Below are 19824 nucleotides of genomic sequence, written 5' to 3'. Positions count from 1 at the left end.
GCGCCTTTTTATTTCATTCAACAGGTGCCAGCGACATCTATTCTGTGTGGTCGGTGCTAGAATAGCTTGAAGTAGGCAACCGGCACGCAACGGACGCACGGCACATTGCATAACTTATTATAGTTCAGGCAACATTGTTAATCAGTTTTTATCAAAATATTTAAATGGCCAATAATTAGATTAATCATGCAAGTACTGATAACAATAGGATATTGTCAGAGAATATTGTTTTTGCCTACAGCTAGAATTAACACACAAAAAATAAAACTTTTGAACTGAATGATTTTTCAAAAATGCAATTTACAATATTTTGACATTTAAACTGGCAAATTTACAGAAGAGATTTCGGAGAGCAAACACAAAAAACTGCACTCGATTTTGCAGCACACGAAATTCAGCTTTTCCCTGCCTTCGCATGTGGTCATGTGTATATATTCTCCCTCATTTTTAATTTTTTTTTTTCTTCAAAGATGAGGTCTTACTTATTGTTAGGTGTATGAAGACAGTTATTATTATAGACAAATTGATAATTAAATATTCCTATTCTTGAAATTATTTTTGTATTGTTACAAAATGTGTCGCAATGTTAATACAGAATTGGCCTTGTTCACTGAAAAGATCTCTTTGCGGATCTCTAATTGGCGTATTTCTTGCTTTTGGTTTTCACCACGGAATTCTAGCAGACTTGGGAATCAGTGACGAGATTCTCATTCATTTCAGTTTTGCCGTATTCGTCGTTCTAGGCGTTTCTTGTGCTTTCTCAGAAAGAGTGCAATGCGTTGGACTGATATGCGCAGTTTTCTTCTGCTCCAGGAACGGTCGGAGAAATATGCAAGCCTTGCTTTTTACTCTACTTATTACAGGTTCGCTAAAAATTGTTTTTCGTTACATGGAGATGTGTATCATGTAATGCCGCACCTGATTATTCAGGTCCCGGGCACAATATCATCTTCAACGCAAAAGAGGCTGTGCGGACCTTTGGCTGTGCCGTAGAGCTCGCGTTCAATATCAGCAGGGACTACACCTATTTGACAGTGGAGCCCTTTACCAAGGCCATACTGGAAATTGACCACGACGAAAGCGCCGAATCCATTTACAGCGCGGTCGAAACCATGCGAAAACAAATTGTGCCCATAAATACAATAGTTAAATCGCAACCGCAAGTAGAAAATCGTAGGCAGTTTAATTAAAAAGATTTTTAACTCCTGTATCTGATTAGGAGGAATTGGAGGAAAAACGCAAGGTGCGTCATAAATACAAAATCAAAAGTTCTGACACTGACGCTGAGGCAATGGAGAAACTAATCAAGGAAACAGTGGAAATAGGATGTCTGAATTCGATAGAAAAAAGCAGACGCAACTGCAGGGAAATTTACAACAAAACTTACAACGAGTGCATGGGACGCGTTTCAGAGATGGTGGCATGGCTGATATGCCAGCCTCTTAAGGTCGACTACCTGTGCGATCTATCAGAATTTTTGACCGGTAGAACACCTTGCGACGCCAGCGATCATCTCAGCCCAGGTTATGGTGCAGCCTTCAACATTCTGGACGCGTCAAATCATAGCATTGAGTCCATCCTGGGAGAGGCAAAGTTCAGGTACAAACTTCCCGACCCTGATATGCGGGAGCAAGTGCAAGATATGACTTCGTCGACCAAGACCATCATTGCGCGAGTCAGGGCTAAGGCTGAAGGAGCAGAGCTGCTGTTGGGCCTCATGAACAAGGTGGTCGCCCTGATGTTCCTGTCCACAATCCTGAAGGCGGTCAAATACCTGAACAACTACCTGCAGCGACCAGGCTACGACAATATTTTCATAACCAAGAAGTTTGAAGCACTCAACGAGAAAAGGAAGAATCAAGGAAGAAGGCCTGTGTTGCTGCCACTTCGCAAGATGGAGAGGAAGAATCTGGTGTTCAGGTCAAGCTGGCTGCCCAATGGACCTGAAGCCACGCACTACTTTAAACCTTGCTTCCGTCTTCTGCTGCTTTGTTTCATAGTCCTGGTTGTATGGACCACAGATTATCTGTACTACAGAACACTGATGGTAGTGGCAGACCACGGAAGATTCAACGTGACTGTGTCAGGCAACCACACAGTGCACATCAAAGTGGCTGGAACTGGCTTTGTCGCGCAGTTGGTGCGGTCCGTGACGGAGAAATTCAATAATAACGCTTTAATCAACGAAACGCTGAGTAACGAGCACTGCCTGCCACGGCCAGCAAAACTGAAGACCTACTATAACGTGAAGATTACAATTTGTTTACTGATGATGGCTGGTTTGGTCGTGCTCGACCATTTGACCGACCGAGCGAGAAATTCAATTATTGCGTGGTACTATCCAGAAAGGGAGGTTCAGCGGACAGTGTTCTTGTACAACAAATTGTTGAAGATCAGGATGCAGTGGGTGGAAGTCGCGAAAAAGGCAGTGCGCGCCCAAATGGGAGAGCTGACAGCTGAGAGGAAAAGGCTGAGAGAGAGGCCTACCATTTTAAAAGCAGTAACATCAATCAGCGAAAGGTGGTGGAAACGAAAACGCTGCGTGCTTTGCAGCGTAAAAGAAGCAAGAGGCGAACGTTTCGTTTACTGCCAAAATTGCCTGATCAAATTGTATTTTTGCGTGGCGTGTTGGAGGGATATTGATTGCAAATGTTTGGTTTGTTCAATAAAAACCGCTGTCTAATACAATTTGATCTTTTATTTACTTTCTTGGGAGGAAATTCAAAAGATCTCAACTAAATTGAGGAGACAGCCATTCATAAAACTTTTGTCTCTCACCTCAGCAAGGATGTTGACTCCATCCAGGGTGAGGTTGCATGTGACGTTGAATAAAGAGGAGGAGTAAGCCATCTCCAAAGGGATTTTCCGCACAAGTTTCCCAGTCGAGTTATCGTAGAGTGCAATCTACCAGACAAAATATTATCAACCACTTAAAACAAATTAGATTTAATACATACATGGAGCATCCTGATTTGCTCTGGTCCCTTGGCAATGATAGCAAAAATGGCTAGAATATTTGATTCTGAATCCAGACTTATTGAGAGATCATGTGTAAGGGTGTTCTCCTCTTCTAGTATTTGTGACTCCAAAGCTTCTCTGGCAGCCAGACTTTTTCTAACAGTCCTTCCTGATCTAGTGGTGTCATTTGTACTTCTCAGGGATGAGTACCATTTGGGCATCTCTTCTTCGTGCAATAGCAATGTTTTAAGACCGTCATCTGTGATCAGATACACTCTGGGAAAATATTGAACATTGAAAAATGAAGTTTTAAATATTTAGAACTACTAAATAATTTACCTGAGTTTGTTGTTGCAAACGTGAATGGCCTTACGCGTATCATCCGGATGAAAAAACAAATGCTCCACTTCCATTCCAGCAAAGTGCCTGGAGAACTCGACTTCTGTGACAATTTTCATGGTATTTAAGTTGTGGATCTGCAAAAATTAATTTATGTAACAATTAAAAACTGACAGCTGACCTACTTATTCTTTGAACTAGTTTGAACAAAAATCACAAAGTTAAAATTTAAATTTTTCTCCTTGATCACTGGTACATTAAATAATTTATATTACTTCTAGAAGGGAAAAATGGGAATCATACTATGCTGATAAAATTTACTGAAAGTTGAAGTTTGTCTTCATCAGAAAAAAATGATTAGGCCAAGAGGTATTATTTAAAAAAAGGATTTTGATGATTTACAATACCTGGAGCTGATTGATGCTAGTTTTAGTGATGTAATGCCAGGGATTAGCACCAATGACTAATTCACCTTGGTATGACTGAACCTCAAAAAGTGATGGGAGACCCTCTGAAATAACTGCGTTCATCGGGAGACCAAAAGGCTCCCTTCCAATTTTCCATCGTTCGTTTTTGTCCATGTCTTCAACTTTGGTTACAATACACTGAAATTCAGAACAATTTATACACTGACTGCCTAAAATTTCTCAATCAATTACATTATTCAAAATAGATACTAAGGAGAAAAGGGCTACTCTGTCGTCGTAATAGCGAATGAAGATCAGTCCTTGTCCAACGCCTACATCTTGAATTTTCTTCCCGAAAATGGAGCTTTTGACCTAAAATTAAATTTATGACGTTGATTATTGCTTTGTTCAATACACAAAAGATCAACCTCGAACATAGCAACAAATCGCAAGGGAGGTGAGGAAAATACAGCAATGGTGAACACAGCATCAAGGTCCCGATTGGTAGGACCCTTCAATCTTGTACTTTTCAGGGCGATCAGGTCTGATTCTGAATCGGACGTCATCTCGTTGAATTTCAAAGTGTTTGAGAGGAAAATTATATCCTTTGTTTGCCCGCTGAGGCAACATCGTCGAACCAAAAACTTGGAGTTCTCTAAATACAACATTGAGGTTGAGTGTTTCTCTGAAAAAAATACATATATGTACATTAAACAAGAGGTTAAATAATTATTAGTGAATTTTTAGATACTACCTCCAAGTCGAATCAGGTTTTCAGTTGATGATGGTGAGTCTGGGCTCCAAATAACTAGATCCTTGCATTTGAAGTTGCATGGAAATTTAAAAAGCATGTGATGCGGTGGCTCGATTTTCTGTTTCTTCTTTTTTGTTGAACCGGCCAAATTCGGGTAAGCACAACTGCAGTGCACCTCTAAAAATGATTTTACCATTCCAGTTTACTGAGTTATTATTTTCAATCAATATGCCAAACCTTTTTGCTGCTGTCTAAAAAGTCTTCCACAATGCAAGAAAGTAAAAATATTGGAGCCACGGTTGAACATTTCACTGGTAATTTTAAATTCTCTGCATGGGGATGTGATTAGCTTTTTTAAAATGCCTTCTCTCCGTCTGATCACATTGTTCTTGCCGATCCCAATTTGCAAATCCCAAATATCTTGCAAAATTGACATCTTTTTGGTCGTTTAAATAAAGTTGTGTCACAAAATATTACTTTTGTGTTACAGTCAAGTGATAGAAGAAAGAGAATAAAATATCTAACCTCCTGCTCCTTGCCAGTGTCAGAGTGAAGACAAAGAGCAGAGCGAGCAGGGGATGCCGGGATGGCCTGCTCTAAGTGTTCAGGCACACGCTCTATACGGTTAACAATCAGACAATCAGAGAGCCCTAGCAGCAACAGCAAGCGCATGCTTGAAAACCACGTGACAGAAGAATGTAAACAAACAAAGACTAAAAACTAAAACAGCTCTGAAAAGGGTAAAAAAAATTTGTTCGCATAGTCTATCATCTGTCAAAGTAAGAAAAATATATTATGAATAGATAACATGCACGTCAACACACTTTTTTAATTATATGTAATGATTATTGCTGTTAATCTATGAATGTTAATTATGTAATCAAAAATGCGAACACACGAAATCCCAGCTCCTGAATGATTGAAACCTATAATAATATGAGTTTTTACTGCGCCCCTAATTTTCACCCCTTTTATGACACTTTTTCGGATATAGAGATTTGCACCTAAATTTATTGGGATTAGAATAAAAATTTTGACAATTTTACATTTTTATATTATTATTACATATTATTTATTAGACACCAATGGTGTTCATCACATCAAATTTACCAATTTTACAATTTTACGTTTAAAATCCAAATGTAAAAATGTTGAAAAAAATTCCATCTTTAAACAACCATCAAATTTATAGATGCAAATTTAGGGATGAAGGGTTATTTTTATCCTTCTTCATTATGTATTTTTTGGTCGCACCAAGCTTATCTGTCCGTGCCTTTTTGCAGTTCATATACAAGGCACTGCTCAAAAATATTTTTTGTATATTATAACCATAATGGTTTTTGTTATAATACATATTGAAGTTTACTGGACCATCAGAATGGTATTATGCATTTGATTTTTGTCGACAGAGGGGCAACAGCCACAAAAAATGGACGAAGAGAAGGCAGACGGCCAGAGTGCCAACTCGTCCTCACAGACGAGCCTTCTGTACTCGTCCCTGATGGACTTCAGCGAAGGCCGGAGCACAGTTGTTAGCATGTGCAACGTCAGTCTTGCAGACATCACGGCTCCCAGTCCAGAGGCTGCACTTGCTCCTGCTTTACTTTATCAAGAGCCATTGCTTTCTGACAGCACGGTGAACCAGCCATCAGAGCCAATAGACGGGAAACCATCAGCACCTTCGTCAAGTACTCCAGCAGAAACGTTTTCTTCTGACAATGAGGAAAACTCGAAAACTTATGATTCGTCTGATAAATTGAAAAATAAAAGTATGTATCAACTCATCTTTAGCTCTCTTGCTCAATTTCAATTATTGTTTTATCTTTTGTTACCATAGGCATACCAGAAAATTGGATAAGAAATAAACTTAAGTCTGCTAGATTAACGGGAAGTGAATTTATTAATGAAAAAGGTGATGTGATTCCAGCAAGGAAAACGGGAAATAGTTGCAGGTAACAAGGTCCTAATATTGTTGAGTGCACTAATTTAATGTTTTTATGTTTCAGTTGTAAAATGAATTGTCTCAAGAAGACAACTAATGAAGAAAAAGATAGCATGATAAAGCTGTTTAATTCCCTCCAAACGAAAGACGCGCAAGACAAGTATCTGCAGAAACTGATTGTTTGCAGATCACCGGCTCAGCGCAAGAGCAAAGTGAATAAAGTGGTTAGAAAACACAGTTTTTATTACTTCATTGCTCCGCGGGGTAACAAGGGGTTTAAAGTGTGTAAGAGCGCTTTTTGTGACTACTATGGAATAACAGTTTCCCGCGTGGACCGAATTTGCGTGCTTCTGAGCAACGGGAAAGAACCTGAAGATCTGCGTGGCAAGGGTGAAAGTGCAAATACAGTTCCTGACCAAGTGTGTTGGAGTGTTTGGGACCACATTTCGAGCTTTCCTCCAAGCAAAGCGTATATTCCAGGGAAAAAGACGCCCATTCTTTACTTGGATGCCAAGTTAAATGTGAAAAAGATGTATAAAATGTATTCTGAGAGCTCTAATCAAAGTGTTTCATATAATTTTTATAGGCGGTATTTTTTGCAGCATTTTAATTTGACTTTTGGTGAACCTAAAAGCTGTATCACCATGTTGAATGATAGTGAATGATGATTGCTAATAAATTTTTAGCTTTAAAGAGTTACAAAATAATTTACGTAATCCACTTTGACCATTTGAATGCTTCGTTTTTAAAATTCCTAAGTAGCTGTCTAGATATTGTGGTTGCTCAAATAGTTTGGCTGCGTGGGATATTTCAAACGCCACAATATATTTAAACATTTACAGCTATAGAATTAAAAAAGGGTTAGCTTGTGATAGAGCTATGCAATATGGCTGAAATACGTTGATACTTTATCCTGGAAAAGGTCATATTACTAAGATCTTTTTTTAAATATTGCGCGTGGGTAGCAATGAACAAGCTTTAGAAACTCATTAAATTTTAAGTAAAACTTGGCGAATAAACTTAACTTAGGATCTTCACCAAAGAATTGCTGCTTGGGTCGGTGTTATCAGTGCAGAGGCAACAAGTTTTTTTCACAAATATGCGTTTTTAATAGCATGCTTCACATCACATTTCTATAAAATAACATTTAAATTTTTATGAGTTTCAGGAAAGTTACAAAATAGCTATATGTACAAGTATAAATGTCACATCTTAACTTTTCAAATACGACAGTCATTCAGAATTAATTAAATGAAAATTCACATTGATAATACTATTATAATTATACATTGGATGAATTAATATCCGTAATATTACACTTAAATTAATTTGATTAAACTAATAAATGCAGTCTCTATTGAAGAAATTTAAACTGCGCTGAGGAACACAAATTCTTTCTGTCTTAGCTTATGTAGAAAACCAGAAATAGGGATCCAAGATAACATAGAGTTAACAATTTCAAATAATTTCTAGCTACACTAAAAATGAATATCAAGTTCAGATATAAAAAATGCAATGCTTGAAAACAAAAATGAGAGCAGCATGTTCTGGTAACTGGATATTATTTATCTGAAGAATTTATCTAACTCGTTTTTCTCAAGGTCTTAGCCGCTTAATTTTGGGGTAGCGACTGGCTTGAACCATTTGTGATTTGTGTCGACTTCTGAATCTGGCTCGGCAGACAAACTTTTAAAAGTGAACTCAATGACCCATTTTTGTCCTGCAATTTTGATTTTTCGAACTTTTGACTGGTGGCAAGCGTGGCTGGCGCAGCTTACAATCAGCCAAAGTAACAACACAAAATTAGTGGGCCGGCGCGGCTGGCTGACTGCGAGACCTCTTAATTTATCATATTATTTTATACAAAAATTAAAAATAGTTTAATTGAAATTTAGATAATGGCAATTTAAAATCACATTTCAGAAAAATACTTGCGTTCTGTATCCGTTAGTCCTCTATCATAAATAATATTGTATCTCAAACCAAAAACAGTACAGCATCACAATGTGATAAGATTGAAACACATTTTAGTGTAGCATGAGATTTCAAATTTGCAAAAATAACACCAGAACAATCTGACGGTTTTGCCTTGCCTACCCTACCTCATCTCCGGCTTGAGACCTGCTGTTGCATCCGCTCGGCGGCACCGATTGCCATGAAGCTGATGCAGAATATAGAAAGAGCCAGAAAGAGCAGAATCAAGTAGGACGACGTGAGCACCCAGAATGCGAACTGGTAGACGGTGGGGTGGCAGAAATCGTCGTCTTCAGGGTTGTAACTCGGCCTATACTGCTTGTAGACCCAAAAAGAGCCGAGAACAAACCAGGTGAACGAGAACAGCGTGAGAAACGCTCTCAGAGACGACTTCCTCTGTGGGGCTGTGACTTCATTGTTTGGATCAGCACGATCAAGCGGAAAGTTGTTTATGAGCGTGATGGCACCTGATTTTGAATCGTTTGAGTCATTGAAAGCTGACTGATAGAAAGATTCGTACCTCCGACCACAAGAAAAAGCGGAATCTTTGGCTCAGCAGGACACGCGTGGTAGTAAAGAGTACCAACGATCACCATGGCGAAGGGAACAACAACTGCGAGACCAATGCAAGCCATACATCCAACTGTAATAAAGGATAATCAGTGACAATTTCAAACTATGATTTCTGTGCACTCACTTGTGCCAAAAAGGAGGATTGTGAGGTTTTTAATGAAATCGTTCATTCCATCAGACGACTGGTGAGCTGCTTGGATTTGCCCAAAAAGCGAATCATATGCTGGTGGAGGCAGAGCTAAAATTTTAACATTCAATTTAGTTAAAAACAACTTTAATATCCCTTGCAAATCTTTAAAACAAATTAAATAAGAACAGAAATTTACCATTTGGGTTAATAGCCTCTTCATATGAAGGTGGAGGTGGATAGTTAGGGGCTGGTGCATTGAGGGATGATATTAGCACCCTGATTCCACCGCCACCACTTGAGTACACTGCTTGGGGTTGTTGAATTGATGTTGGGGCGGCTGAGTCGATGGTACTCTACACAATATTAAATAATGTACATAAATAATTTGTCCCTGATTAATGCCAAGTGTTTCTGAATATTACTATTGGAATGACGACAGGCGGAGGAACCGCAGCAGTGTTGTAGTTGCCCTGCTGTTGTTGATTTGCATTGGACATGGCTTGCAGTATAAATGGCATTAAAATAAACAAAATTTAACTTTCCTTTAAATATATTATGTTTTAGAATCTCAATGATTCACTCATGTCGCAAGAGGAACTGCAAACAGAGAAACGTTAATTGTAACCATGATCATTTGTATTATGATTTCTAGACAAATTGGTACAATGCAAACATACAAACACGATCGTAACTTCGAACTTGTGAGATTGACAACATTGAACTCTTACCAATTTCCCCAATTTCAATTTGTCAATGTGTGCAATATCTTCGGGTGGTGAATCACAAATAATAATCTTAATACATACTTATAATCGCTTATAATACTGAACCTAAGTTGAGGGTAAAGTTTGTTGCATAATTGGATGATGCGATTATTATGCCAATATTGTTTTCTCTCGGTCAGCTGGTTTATTTAAAATTTCAAACAAATTAAATGTCACATGCACAATAATACACGGCAGTACTGCCAACAGATTTAATCATTAATCTCTGGCCCCACAAAAGCGAAAGATAAAAAGTATGTACCCAGCGTAAATATCCTTTATCATGCAATTTATTAAAAAAAAAATTAAATATTTTAAATGACAATGAAAATTTCAAATTTCATGTGTATATTGCAAAAGAAGGACGAAATGATTTTGTTTTTCGCAGAAGGAGTACCCTGTTTTTGTTTTAGTTGGTGCGACTGATTTAGTTTCTGGTACGTGACGTAAATGCTTTGCTTGAAAACGCAGAGTCGCACAGCAAACAAACATGGCTCGCGCTAGCAGTGCCGGTTTTGATAGGCATATTACTATTTTCTCTCCTGAGGGAAGACTGTATCAAGTCGGTAAGCAAAACTTGTAACTGGGTTCAAATGAATCTTAAAAATGCATGAAAATTTTAATCAAGCTTGGAAACACCAAACTTGTTTATAACTGAATGCATTACTATTTGGTCTGGCCATGACTAAGCCATTATTTTGTTGTTGAACTCAAATACCTACTGCAGAAAGAGTTCTATATCTTCAACATAATATCTTTCACATTGTAACTTGGATAATATCTTTCAGAGTATGCGTTCAAGGCGATCAACCAGAGTGGACTCACGTCTGTCGCGATCAGAGGAACTGACATTGCAATTGTAGCCACCCAGAAGAAAGTGCCTGTATGTACAAGATTTAGGGCTGCCACTCTCCGGGTTTCGACCGGAGATCTCCGGGTTTGGGACTGAAAACTTTAACACGGGAGCATAGGGATCTCCGGGTTTTAGCTTTGGAAGTCTGGCACTCCTATACAAGATCAAACGTTAAATCAAATTGTTTGATGCACTACATAATTTCTCCTTAATTTTATTAGGACAAGCTCATGGACCCAAAGAGCGTGACTCATCTTTTCCAGCTTACGGATGGCGTAGGCTGTGTTATGACTGGAATGATTGGTAACGCTAAAACCTATTTAAAACATGTAATAATTACAATTTTAAAACAATTTTAGCTGACAGTTTGGCTCAAGTTCAGAGAGCTCGATATGAGGCGTCGAACTTCAGGTACAAAAATGGCTATGAAATGCCTGTGGATGTGCTGTGCCGCCGAATTGCTGATATCAATCAAGTTTACACGCAAAATGCTGAAATGAGACCTCTTGGCTGCAGTAAGCTTTCCTTAAACTAATTTGTTGGTTTATGAGCTAAACAATATAATTTTAGGCATGATTCTCATTGGATATGATGATGAACTTGGCCCATGCGTTTTTAAAACCGACCCTGCTGGCTATTTCTCGGGCTACAAAGCTACTAGTGCTGGATCAAAGCAGACGGAAGCCAACTCATTTCTTGAGAAGAAACTCAAGAAGAAGTTGACCTACTCGGGTGATGAAGCGATCCAACTTGCTATCACCTGTCTTTCAACTGTTCTGTCAGTTGATTTCAAGCCTAATGAAGTCGAAGTTGGTGTCGTGTCAACTGCCACAAACAGGAAATTCCAGTATGTTATCTTGGTATTTTAATTCATCTGAACCTTCAATATCATTTTTATTACAGGAAACTTTCTGAACAAGAGGTGGATCGTCATCTTGCGGTCATTGCTGAGAAGGATTAATATTGCCGCACATAAAAGCTGGACTGGGCCATCTCGCACCTCTCAGATCAGGGGGAGTGGTACTACTTGAAGTTCATGTATATCATCTGCTGTCATTGCAAGATCAAAGGGAAAGGCTCAGTCTGGTCCAGGCTACTATATTATGTCCTTAATATTTCAACATTTTCGTTTCAATAAATTAACTCTTTATAACTGCATTTCAGAGTTTTTTTAATATCCCTACCCAAGAATTATGACATGTGCTGATCAAATATTTTTAACAGATATTTTTGGTGTTGGTTATATAATTCATCAAAAATATGAAAGCTTTATTCTAATTTCAGTTAATATTTGAATATTTTATAAGTTCGTTCCAGCTTTTGAGATGGTGAGTCAAATTTGTCTAAGATGCAAAATTTTCTTAATTCAAAGAATTAGTAGCAGTGAGCTCTCATAAATCGTTCTTATCTATATGCATTTTGAGTTCTTATTTTAGTTAAAAACCAAAAACAAGGACAATTCAAATAGAACTGCCCAAAATATGTTTTGGGTTTATGCTTTTAGGATCCGCGCATAAAGAAATTTTAACTAGGTTTGCCAGATAGCCAAAGAAAAAACACGTTATTTCTCCCCACTCCCATGAGCTGAATTTTGGGACCAAAAACTCGAAAATCCATTAACCTGTACTGAGTTAAATTTTCAAAAACAGACCACGAGACAATCCCAAAAATCTCCAAGTCCTGGAGGTTGGCAGCTGTTATGTTGACACCTTCATTGCTTCCTGGCCTTGCTGAATGACTCAAACTGAGCGTGATTTATATTAATTGAATTAAACAGTGGTTCTGTGGAAAGAGCATACTTAAGCTTTATTTTTTACTCATTCATAATTTATCCTCTTCAAAGTTTACAAAGTCACATTCTCAAACGCCATTAAAGAATCAGATTAAAAAAATGCAATTGAAAATAAAAATATGGTCGAGCAGAGATTAAAGGCTTGGAATATACCTCGGAGATTTGTTTAAATTGGCTATGAATATCCATGAACAATTTTTAAGTGTAATCGAAAAACCAAGAAGTTTCCTCAGTTTGAAGAGACCTTATTGCACATTCTGCCTCGCTATGTTCGTATTTGATGAAGCATGCAATTAGATATGCCCACAGCACTAAAGCCAAAGCCAAGGCTGCTGGAGCAGGAGGTGATTATTTATTACAAGCGAAATAAATTTGGGCACAAAATAATTCTTAAACTGGTGTATTGTTTGTGTAAAAGATGCAGATCAGAGAAACTAGAAGTTGTCCTTCTTCCGCGGTTTTTTTCTCTTTGCTCAGCAGAAAGAGGTAGATCCTGTGGTGGCTAATGTGGACTTGGGGTAATAAAAAAAGAAGCTGACATGCAGTCACACATTTTCATTCTCGTTTGTCATTTCCAGTTTGAGCCATGCTGATCACGTTCGTATTTATCTTTTCCAGGAGAGTTGCCAATTACACTGGTATATAGAAGGGAAAGCACTTAGGCTCACACTGGGATGGATTACAATTTTGGAAATCAAACTTCGAAACAGGTTAATTCGATGCAAGCAGCAAACAAGACAAAATCATTTGTTAAAAGTTTAGTAATTTTGATGCTCGTGTGTATTTTTTTGTATTTTCAAATTTGCAGAGTTAGCGGTGATTTTCCGAGTAAAAAAAGCAAACGACAAAAAAGTCTTGTTGGTTGTGATTGGAGGGGCACGTGCTGAATCATCATCACATGGAAGAATAATTCACCGGCCTTCAAAGATTCCTACACGCACTCCTCTTGGCTCTTGCGAACACAACGTGCTACTTTTCTTTTGAATTCAGGGTAGTTTTCTCGCCACTCTTTCTGCAAAACGTGCAATGCATATTTTAGTCTTGGTGGAAAGTAAAGCTGTGTTGATAATCCTTTTCAATCTAGATTGAAATGCTTCTGGAGATATTGCTAAGGAACTTGTAAAAAAGTAAATCAATAAACTTTTGTTCCTCAATACCATCAATCAAGATTGTTAAAATTGTATCTATGCCTCGTAGACTTAGAAGTATCTAAAGAAATAGAGCTGATAAATGATTTAAATTATAGATACAGCTAGAAAACCAAGGTATTGAATCTAAATAAAACAAACCCTGGATTTTTAAATTGGTATTCTTAAAAATGAGTAAGCTGATAGTATTTTCTTTCCCTTTTCAACAATTTTGGGTATCACTTTACCAAGACATGAAAGCAAAATGTATCAGAGGTTATTTTCAAAATAAAGTTCTTACCGCTGCATCTACGTTTGCTGGACTTTCGTCATTAGGGTCAGCTAGCATGGAGATGACAGAAATCAGAATGGTCTCCACTGTGTGCACTGGCAGCCATCTTTCAGATGCTTTTTCATAACCCCACTTGTCATCGCCAGGTTCATGAAGAATTGAGATACAGACATCACCATTTTTATCAACTGTAAAAGTTCAGTTTTCAAATTTAAGAGAATATATATTCATTTTTAAATCATTACTGTTTGGATGCCAAATTTCTGTGATGAATTTCATTCTAGGAGGCCTGAGGGGGTACTCTTTTGGGAAGTGGAGGTGAGCTTTGAAGAATCCGCCCTCGCTGAAATAAAAGGCATGGTTGCAGGTTCAAGAAATAATGATTAGTCAATAAATGGTGCTTACTAGAGGGTGTCAGGAGGCCCTATGATCAAGACTTCCCATTTGTAAATCTCATTGTCATCGATCAGTCCCGCAGAGAAACCTTCGACAGGATTTTTGTTCAACTCTAAAATCATACAAAATACGAAGCATTTAGGTGTTTAGAAGAAGCAAAAGTGTTTTGAAAGAATGGTTGACAGTTACAGAACACGAGGTGCTTGGCAAATATACGAAAACAAATATGTCTGAATGGCTTTGCATACATATGTAAAGCATCCCGTGCGCACGCTAAAAAAGCTTGGGAAATAAGTCGATGATGCAACTTTTACGCATCCGATGCAATGGGACGTTAAACTATAGCATTTATACCACAAAAGCAACACGCAGGTGACTGCGAATTCCATTCGAGAGCTTTCTGAGGAAGCAAATGAATTTAGAAATTGCGGACTCGGATCAGCTGCTGATGCGAAAGACATGATTACATACAGCTAAATTTACATCCTTCGGCTTGTTATGAAATTGGTTACTTTTAGGGGCATTTCCTATTCCAACTCACCTGAAAGTTGTTTCCGGAGTAGAAGAGATGATTGGGATTCTGACATGTGTGTATCTAGATGGGTAATTGAACGAAAAATTATCCTAACAATGACCAAAACCCAGCAAGAGAAACGATTGCTATTTTCTACTCGTTCAAGGCCGAAGTAGCAGTCGAAACGTTGTGCGCATGCGCCGTCGTAAATTGTTGATTACTGTTTTTGATAATTTTTGCTTAATTTCAACAACAGTTGAGCTGATATTTGTGATTTTATATTATCCATTTATTTTTTTGAAAGTCTTAATTTAGTTAATATAGTCTGAACTAACAAGTTTGTATGATATTTCAATGCTGAATGCTGTTGCTTTCTCAAGCGCATTTTAAGCGCTAAAATTTAAACACCGGAGCCCCAGCTGTCGTCGTCGGGATCGAGAAGCGTGCAGGTGCAGGCATTGAGTTTTGTTGCTGTTGCTGGCTGCCGAGGAATCTATCACTATCAGTCAACTGGAAAAAATATTGCCGAACTTGAAAAGGACAGTCAGCTCAACCGAAGAAATAAATACATAATTATTCCACAAATTATTCTTATTAGGAATGGAAAGCGTTAATGGTTTGTCTATCGCGATCGCGTTGATTTATGTAACATAATGTTGACAGTTTAATTTTTATTTTCAGATTTGTATTTAAAAGTAGATGGAAGGAAAAATGAAAACTTTTTGTGCATCCAGACCTGTGAAACAAAAAAGTTTATCGAAAGTGTTATACCTGCCAATGATCGAGGAGAAATCGACAATGAGCTTCGAAAGGTTTGGTCGTGACCTGGTCGTGACTCAAATGAGCGTCCACAAACTTTTTTTTGTGACTCAATTAGTGGCCACTAAACAAAAGTTGTTTGTCTTAGCATGATCAAATTTTTGGCACAAGAGGGTGGATGCTAAATGAGTCTATTATATTATGCAGCTTTTCATTCAAAGGATAACATCAATAACCACAATAATTATTGTTAATAATAATATTACAGAGATTCCCTTTGGAAATGCCTCCTAAAAAGAAAGCGATTGTCCGGCAAAAGAAACAAAAGTTGTCCCACAAGGAAATGGAAAAATTGAACTTGCGCAAGCTGCCTAAGAAAGGAATGAAGTACACTGACTATATTCCTTTAAATGAATTGTGGACTGGCTACATGACGTCGTACATCGATTTAAATGAAATCCGCAATGGAGGGTAAGCTTATAAGTTTCCTGATTTGGTTACAAAGACAAACATAAATAATTATTTTCCTGCTAGTGGAGTATCTGAGCAAGCGACATTGCTTTTACAAAAGGCTGACTACCACGGTGCAGTTGTCAAAGTTGTGCGCTCAAGGTGTTTGTCATTAGTAGGCGTCAAAGGAATTATCCTTATGGACACCAAGAATACATTCCAAATTATTTGCGAAGATAACTCAGTTAAAAGTATTATTATTTTCTGAAGCGTTTGCTTTGTCTCATCTCTTTATCCTTTCTCAGCTATTCCCAAATCATCTTCCCTATTTGAAGTGCATTTAGAGGACATCACTTTCACTGTTTTTGGAAAGCATTTCCTAACGAAACCAGCAGAAAGGAGCACCAAGAAGATCAAGCAAAGGGTTGTCAAAGATTTATAATAAAATTCGTAAAGTTCTGCTGTAAATTTTTTTGTTACTTTATTAGAAAGCAGAATTAATCTTTGAGACAGGAAAATACCATGACTTCGTGAACAAATACATTAAATAAGGAATTACGTTGCAAAGTTGAGAAACAGTTAAAGGCGGGGTTGGTTGAAAGGGCGTGTTTAGCCCTTGAGAGATGACATTCCTGCCCTCATGATTTCGTCCACAAGGAGGAGGTTGCTTGCAATCACAGTGCTGAAAGAAACTCCTATCAATACAAGCGGTTAATTAAATTAAATTCTCTTTGTACCAAGAGTTGATTATTTGCTTCTTGACAATGAAGTTATCGAAAACTCCCGAATCAGCTGGCACCATAGCCTCCCCTGTGGAAAGGTCGAGACCAACAGGCAATCCAGTGTTTGCCGCCTCCTCCAGAAGCTTAACAATACTATCCTGAGTATCAAATCCAGCGTTTTGTGCTGAAATGAAATTTAATATTTATGTTTGGCTGGATCATTGGCGTTTCAATCAAGTACCTAGGACCTTAGGAATGATGAGTAGCGCCTCAGCATAGGCTTGAACGCCGAGTTTGGCCTTTCCGCTGACAGTCTGCTTCAGCGCCATCAACTCCTTATTCGCAACAATCTCAAAGGCTCCAGCACCAGGAACAACACAACCATCGTCAATGGTGTTCTTGATAGCCCTGAGCCCATCCCTGATAGCGTCCTTCATCTGGACAAGTGAGTGCTTGTTGGGACCCTTCATCAGGATGGTCACACTCTGAGGATTCTTGCATTCTTCGACAAAAGTAAACTTGTCCTCGCCCTTTTTTAAGAACATTATTAGTCAAATGTAATAGCTCGTGATTGATTAAAAATTCGTACCAGAACATGCTCATAAACAAGTCCAGCGTATCCCAAGTGCTCAGGCAGCATATCGTCAAAGCTGTTCATTGCGATTCCTCCGCAAGCAAGGGTGAGACGCTCCATATTGCGCCTCTTAGCGCGGCGCAGGGCCATGATGCCCTCCTTAGCAAGCGCGTCCAGGGAGAAGGGGTCGATTCCCTGAAGTGAAACATGAGCTTGCTGTTCCATTGATAAATTTCAAATCCTTGCCTTCTGGTTAATGACGACAAAGCCCTTCTTGTTACCAGCGCAAACAGCCCTCTTCAACTCGATGACCTTTTGGACCCTCTTTTCGATGAAATCGCGCTCAGCCTTGAGCAGCTTTTCCCTCTCCTCAGCACTCTTGTAGAAGAACCCAGATGCAACCTCACTGATACAAATGCATTAGATTTTCTAAAATAAAGAAATTGAATAAAATACCTCTTCTCGTACTCCATAGACACGTTACACGTGAGAATAAAGGCATCAGTGACTTTCTTTGGCATGTCAGGATGTCTTGCTCCATGGTCCATCACAATACCCTTCACCAATTTTGAATCCAGCTCTGTTTTGTGCTGCATTTCCATGATCTCAACCATGTGCAGATCAAGAGGGATATCCTTGCTGTAAATGCTCAGGATGGCATCAACGCAAACCTGGAATGATGATAGTTATTCCTAAAATAATCATTTCCAAAACACGCAAATCTTACATCACTAAGTTGATCAGCAAGTTTGGGGTGCAGCTTTGTTTTCAAGGCTGTTCTCGAAACGCCAGATAGGCCTTCTTTGTTGACATCAACCTTGATTTTGATGCTGTCAAGCACCTCCAAAGACTTCTTGCGGGCAAGATCAAATCCCTCAGCAACGATACGCGGGTGCAGTCCCTCGGAGATGAAAACATCGGCTTGCTTCAGCAGCTCTCCGATGACAAGGACGGTGGATGTGGTGCCGTCACCTGTCATGTCATCCTGAGCTGTCGAAGCCCTGGCAATTAGTGAAGCGGTGGGATTCATGATTTGCTGGAAGATGTTTTCAATGAGTTTTGGATTAAGATTAAAATCTGACTGAGCCAAAATATTATTTTAGATATATAGAACCAATGAGAACGTTAAGTTAACATAACATAACACCACAAAACAATTAGGAAAGATTTTCAAAACATTCTGGGTGCTGCTTGTGTGGGCGTTAACACACCCTTTGGGAGTTGTTGCTTTGTGAGAGCAGTTGCTTACCATTTCGTGCAGAAGAACGTTTCCATCCTTAGTGATTTTGATGTCACCAGCTCCGGACACAAGCCTGTCATAGAAATTTGATTACTTTATGTCTTAATTTGAAGAAAATCAAGCGGAAATCTGATAGAAGCTTCCAGACCATGCGGTCACATGGCGCCGGCGACTTACATTTTCATGGTGCCTTTCGGGCCCAGGTTCGTCTTCATCACATCCTGGATGCCCCTCGCCGCCGTGATGTTGATGGCCAGTGCCTGGGCAGCCCGAGCAAACTCGGCTTTCGGGTTTAGCAGACTAATAGCAGCCATAACTGGATTGGAATTCACAGGCGAAGTCACGAAAAATTATCCTGTTTACAGACTGGAACGATGCAGCTTAAGTCACAAGTCACGTTGTGCGCATGCGTTGATCAGCGGCTTTTAAATCTACGCGGAAAAGAGGCATGGACTTGCGCAGGTGAAAAGGGAAATGAAGATCCCAAGCTTGTTAATTTAAAATTCCTTTAATTTATCTAAATTAAATTTGACCTTTGCACACAAACTTGGGAAAATAAGTCCACGGACGTTTGAATATAATTTTACTCCAATTTAAATAATCTTGAATTTTAACGATATTTTATACTATATAGCTTGGTTTTAAATATAGATCTATGAAAAAATTGATTCGGCTAGTGAAATAATTACCGAATCAAATAGTTTTAAAAATTTCATCATTAAAAAATTCAAGCATCCAGAAATATTTATTCACAAAAGTTTTCACTTCCGTAATAATAAAACGAGATCAATTACAAGCGGAGGGCATAGAACAAATTATCTATATTCAACATTCACTCCACACACGCATGACAAAATTGTTTGTATGAAGTCACATGTACGTTCATGGCGTTTCGCATTGAGCAATTTCTAAATAATTTCATTCCTTGATGAGAGGAAACCAAACATACGCCCAAGAAAACCTGTTGAGCCAGCTACCTTGTGAAAATCCACCACGCCTTTATCAAATTCAATGCATTACAAGCACTTAGGTCGGCGCAGGCCAATCACTTATAATGGGAAGAGTCGGCTTTGTTCTGTAATGTATTATGTGAGTTGGCATTTTACGACTAAAGCAAAAAGGCATCTGCGCCTGAAAATCTCGTTTTAAAGCGTAAAATAATCCACTTGTGCAAAAAGTGACATTAAAAAGTCCTTGAAAGAAAAACAGCTCTCCGCGAGAGCCGCAAACAGAAAACGGACTTTCAAGCGCTAAATTGGCTGCA

General features: G+C 38.6%; 8 protein-coding genes across 9 annotated transcripts; 4 read left to right on the top strand and 4 right to left on the bottom strand.

Moving 5' to 3' along the window:
• The first annotated feature begins 223 nt into the window (after window positions 1–223).
• Window positions 224–2683, top strand: LOC135937506 (E3 ubiquitin-protein ligase DCST1-like). The gene is made up of 3 exons (XM_065480657.1): window positions 224–863; window positions 931–1187; window positions 1220–2683. The coding sequence occupies exons 1-3, from the start codon at window positions 584–586 to the stop codon at window positions 2681–2683; spliced, it is 2001 nt and encodes a 666-aa protein (XP_065336729.1). The 5' UTR covers window positions 224–583.
• On the bottom strand, window positions 2684–5057 carry LOC135937253 (DDB1- and CUL4-associated factor 17-like). Its single transcript, XM_065480365.1, has 8 exons — window positions 4696–5057; window positions 4459–4635; window positions 4133–4389; window positions 3957–4076; window positions 3705–3902; window positions 3298–3434; window positions 2958–3234; window positions 2684–2904 (listed from the first exon to the last, which is right to left on the bottom strand). Exons 1-8 carry the CDS (start codon window positions 4892–4894, stop codon window positions 2722–2724), a joined length of 1548 nt encoding a protein of 515 aa, XP_065336437.1. The 5' UTR covers window positions 4895–5057; the 3' UTR covers window positions 2684–2721.
• A 48-nt stretch (window positions 5058–5105) lies between these two features.
• Window positions 5106–7098, top strand: LOC135937254 (uncharacterized). 2 transcript variants are annotated; one of them, XM_065480367.1, is made up of 4 exons: window positions 5106–5198; window positions 5868–6227; window positions 6296–6410; window positions 6465–7098. In XM_065480367.1, exons 2-4 carry the CDS (start codon window positions 5888–5890, stop codon window positions 7063–7065), a joined length of 1056 nt encoding a protein of 351 aa, XP_065336439.1. In that variant the 5' UTR covers window positions 5106–5198; window positions 5868–5887; the 3' UTR covers window positions 7066–7098. The 2 variants fall into 2 exon arrangements, with proteins under 2 accessions (XP_065336439.1, XP_065336438.1); XM_065480366.1 differs by having other exon boundaries at window positions 5116–5237.
• A 387-nt stretch (window positions 7099–7485) lies between these two features.
• Window positions 7486–9992, bottom strand: LOC135936772 (uncharacterized). The gene is made up of 6 exons (XM_065479722.1): window positions 9806–9992; window positions 9500–9674; window positions 9274–9430; window positions 9072–9185; window positions 8895–9017; window positions 7486–8841 (listed from the first exon to the last, which is right to left on the bottom strand). The coding sequence occupies exons 2-6, from the start codon at window positions 9593–9595 to the stop codon at window positions 8504–8506; spliced, it is 828 nt and encodes a 275-aa protein (XP_065335794.1). The 5' UTR covers window positions 9596–9674; window positions 9806–9992; the 3' UTR covers window positions 7486–8503.
• Window positions 9993–10261: 269 nt separating this feature from the next.
• On the top strand, window positions 10262–11852 carry LOC135936818 (proteasome subunit alpha type-6-like). The gene is made up of 6 exons (XM_065479787.1): window positions 10262–10407; window positions 10630–10724; window positions 10916–10997; window positions 11054–11209; window positions 11265–11541; window positions 11598–11852. The coding sequence occupies exons 1-6, from the start codon at window positions 10332–10334 to the stop codon at window positions 11653–11655; spliced, it is 744 nt and encodes a 247-aa protein (XP_065335859.1). The 5' UTR covers window positions 10262–10331; the 3' UTR covers window positions 11656–11852.
• A 622-nt stretch (window positions 11853–12474) lies between these two features.
• On the bottom strand, window positions 12475–15008 carry LOC135938191 (ubiquitin-conjugating enzyme E2 G1). Its single transcript, XM_065481775.1, has 5 exons — window positions 14843–15008; window positions 14311–14413; window positions 14151–14248; window positions 13915–14093; window positions 12475–13498 (listed from the first exon to the last, which is right to left on the bottom strand). Exons 1-5 carry the CDS (start codon window positions 14886–14888, stop codon window positions 13418–13420), a joined length of 507 nt encoding a protein of 168 aa, XP_065337847.1. The 5' UTR covers window positions 14889–15008; the 3' UTR covers window positions 12475–13417.
• Window positions 15009–15238: 230 nt separating this feature from the next.
• Pop4 (ribonuclease P/MRP subunit POP4) lies at window positions 15239–16492 on the top strand. The gene is made up of 5 exons (XM_065481774.1): window positions 15239–15431; window positions 15497–15627; window positions 15843–16045; window positions 16109–16275; window positions 16330–16492. The coding sequence occupies exons 1-5, from the start codon at window positions 15416–15418 to the stop codon at window positions 16464–16466; spliced, it is 654 nt and encodes a 217-aa protein (XP_065337846.1). The 5' UTR covers window positions 15239–15415; the 3' UTR covers window positions 16467–16492.
• On the bottom strand, window positions 16481–18964 carry CCT6 (chaperonin containing TCP1 subunit 6). Its single transcript, XM_065481772.1, has 9 exons — window positions 18738–18964; window positions 18570–18633; window positions 18048–18356; window positions 17777–17991; window positions 17567–17726; window positions 17336–17515; window positions 16988–17276; window positions 16762–16930; window positions 16481–16706 (listed from the first exon to the last, which is right to left on the bottom strand). Exons 1-9 carry the CDS (start codon window positions 18872–18874, stop codon window positions 16634–16636), a joined length of 1596 nt encoding a protein of 531 aa, XP_065337844.1. The 5' UTR covers window positions 18875–18964; the 3' UTR covers window positions 16481–16633.
• Between the last annotated feature and the right edge of the window lie 860 nt (window positions 18965–19824).

This window comes from Cloeon dipterum, chromosome 2 (assembly GCF_949628265.1).
Source record: "Cloeon dipterum chromosome 2, ieCloDipt1.1, whole genome shotgun sequence".
NCBI classification, from domain to species: Eukaryota; Metazoa; Arthropoda; class Insecta; order Ephemeroptera; family Baetidae; genus Cloeon; species Cloeon dipterum.
This window is presented reverse-complemented; position numbering and strand designations above follow the sequence as displayed.

What these genes read in the sequence shown, in the direction of transcription:
- CCT6 (XM_065481772.1), bottom strand. Translation starts at nt 18,874, where the DNA reads ATGGCTGCTATTAGTCTGCTAAACCCGAAAGCCGAGTTTGCTCGGGCT. An exon ending in TCTATGGAGTACGAGAAGAG is followed by an intron (nt 17,727 to 17,776) that starts GTATTTTATTCA and finishes CATTTGTATCAG; the next exon opens with TGAGGTTGCATCTGGGTTCT. An exon ending in TTGTCGTCATTAACCAGAAG is followed by an intron (nt 17,516 to 17,566) that starts GCAAGGATTTGA and finishes GTTTCACTTCAG; the next exon opens with GGAATCGACCCCTTCTCCCT.
- LOC135936818 (XM_065479787.1), top strand. Translation starts at nt 10,332, where the DNA reads ATGGCTCGCGCTAGCAGTGCCGGTTTTGATAGGCATATTACTATTTTC. An exon ending in AATGAGACCTCTTGGCTGCA is followed by an intron (nt 11,210 to 11,264) that starts GTAAGCTTTCCT and finishes ATATAATTTTAG; the next exon opens with GCATGATTCTCATTGGATAT. An exon ending in GCCACAAACAGGAAATTCCA is followed by an intron (nt 11,542 to 11,597) that starts GTATGTTATCTT and finishes TTTTTATTACAG; the next exon opens with GAAACTTTCTGAACAAGAGG.
- LOC135937253 (XM_065480365.1), bottom strand. Translation starts at nt 4,894, where the DNA reads ATGTCAATTTTGCAAGATATTTGGGATTTGCAAATTGGGATCGGCAAG. An exon ending in GATTTGTTGCTATGTTCGAG is followed by an intron (nt 4,077 to 4,132) that starts GTTGATCTTTTG and finishes ATTTAATTTTAG; the next exon opens with GTCAAAAGCTCCATTTTCGG. An exon ending in TAGTATCTATTTTGAATAAT is followed by an intron (nt 3,903 to 3,956) that starts GTAATTGATTGA and finishes TCTGAATTTCAG; the next exon opens with TGTATTGTAACCAAAGTTGA.
- Pop4 (XM_065481774.1), top strand. An exon ending in TCGACAATGAGCTTCGAAAG is followed by an intron (nt 15,628 to 15,842) that starts GTTTGGTCGTGA and finishes ATAATATTACAG; the next exon opens with AGATTCCCTTTGGAAATGCC. An exon ending in CGAAGATAACTCAGTTAAAA is followed by an intron (nt 16,276 to 16,329) that starts GTATTATTATTT and finishes ATCCTTTCTCAG; the next exon opens with CTATTCCCAAATCATCTTCC.
- LOC135936772 (XM_065479722.1), bottom strand. Translation starts at nt 9,595, where the DNA reads ATGCCATTTATACTGCAAGCCATGTCCAATGCAAATCAACAACAGCAG. An exon ending in AGAGGCTATTAACCCAAATG is followed by an intron (nt 9,186 to 9,273) that starts GTAAATTTCTGT and finishes TTAAAATTTTAG; the next exon opens with CTCTGCCTCCACCAGCATAT. An exon ending in GCTTTTTCTTGTGGTCGGAG is followed by an intron (nt 8,842 to 8,894) that starts GTACGAATCTTT and finishes ATTCAAAATCAG; the next exon opens with GTGCCATCACGCTCATAAAC.
- LOC135937254 (XM_065480367.1), top strand. Translation starts at nt 5,888, where the DNA reads ATGGACGAAGAGAAGGCAGACGGCCAGAGTGCCAACTCGTCCTCACAG. An exon ending in TGATAAATTGAAAAATAAAA is followed by an intron (nt 6,228 to 6,295) that starts GTATGTATCAAC and finishes TTGTTACCATAG; the next exon opens with GCATACCAGAAAATTGGATA. An exon ending in AAAACGGGAAATAGTTGCAG is followed by an intron (nt 6,411 to 6,464) that starts GTAACAAGGTCC and finishes TTTATGTTTCAG; the next exon opens with TTGTAAAATGAATTGTCTCA.
- LOC135937506 (XM_065480657.1), top strand. Translation starts at nt 584, where the DNA reads ATGTTAATACAGAATTGGCCTTGTTCACTGAAAAGATCTCTTTGCGGA. An exon ending in TTTTACTCTACTTATTACAG is followed by an intron (nt 864 to 930) that starts GTTCGCTAAAAA and finishes CTGATTATTCAG; the next exon opens with GTCCCGGGCACAATATCATC. An exon ending in AAAATCGTAGGCAGTTTAAT is followed by an intron (nt 1,188 to 1,219) that starts TAAAAAGATTTT and finishes GTATCTGATTAG; the next exon opens with GAGGAATTGGAGGAAAAACG.
- LOC135938191 (XM_065481775.1), bottom strand. Translation starts at nt 14,888, where the DNA reads ATGTCAGAATCCCAATCATCTCTTCTACTCCGGAAACAACTTTCAG. An exon ending in ACTCCGGAAACAACTTTCAG is followed by an intron (nt 14,414 to 14,842) that starts GTGAGTTGGAAT and finishes GTATGATTTTAG; the next exon opens with AGTTGAACAAAAATCCTGTC. An exon ending in AGAAATTTGGCATCCAAACA is followed by an intron (nt 14,094 to 14,150) that starts GTAATGATTTAA and finishes GAACTTTTACAG; the next exon opens with TTGATAAAAATGGTGATGTC.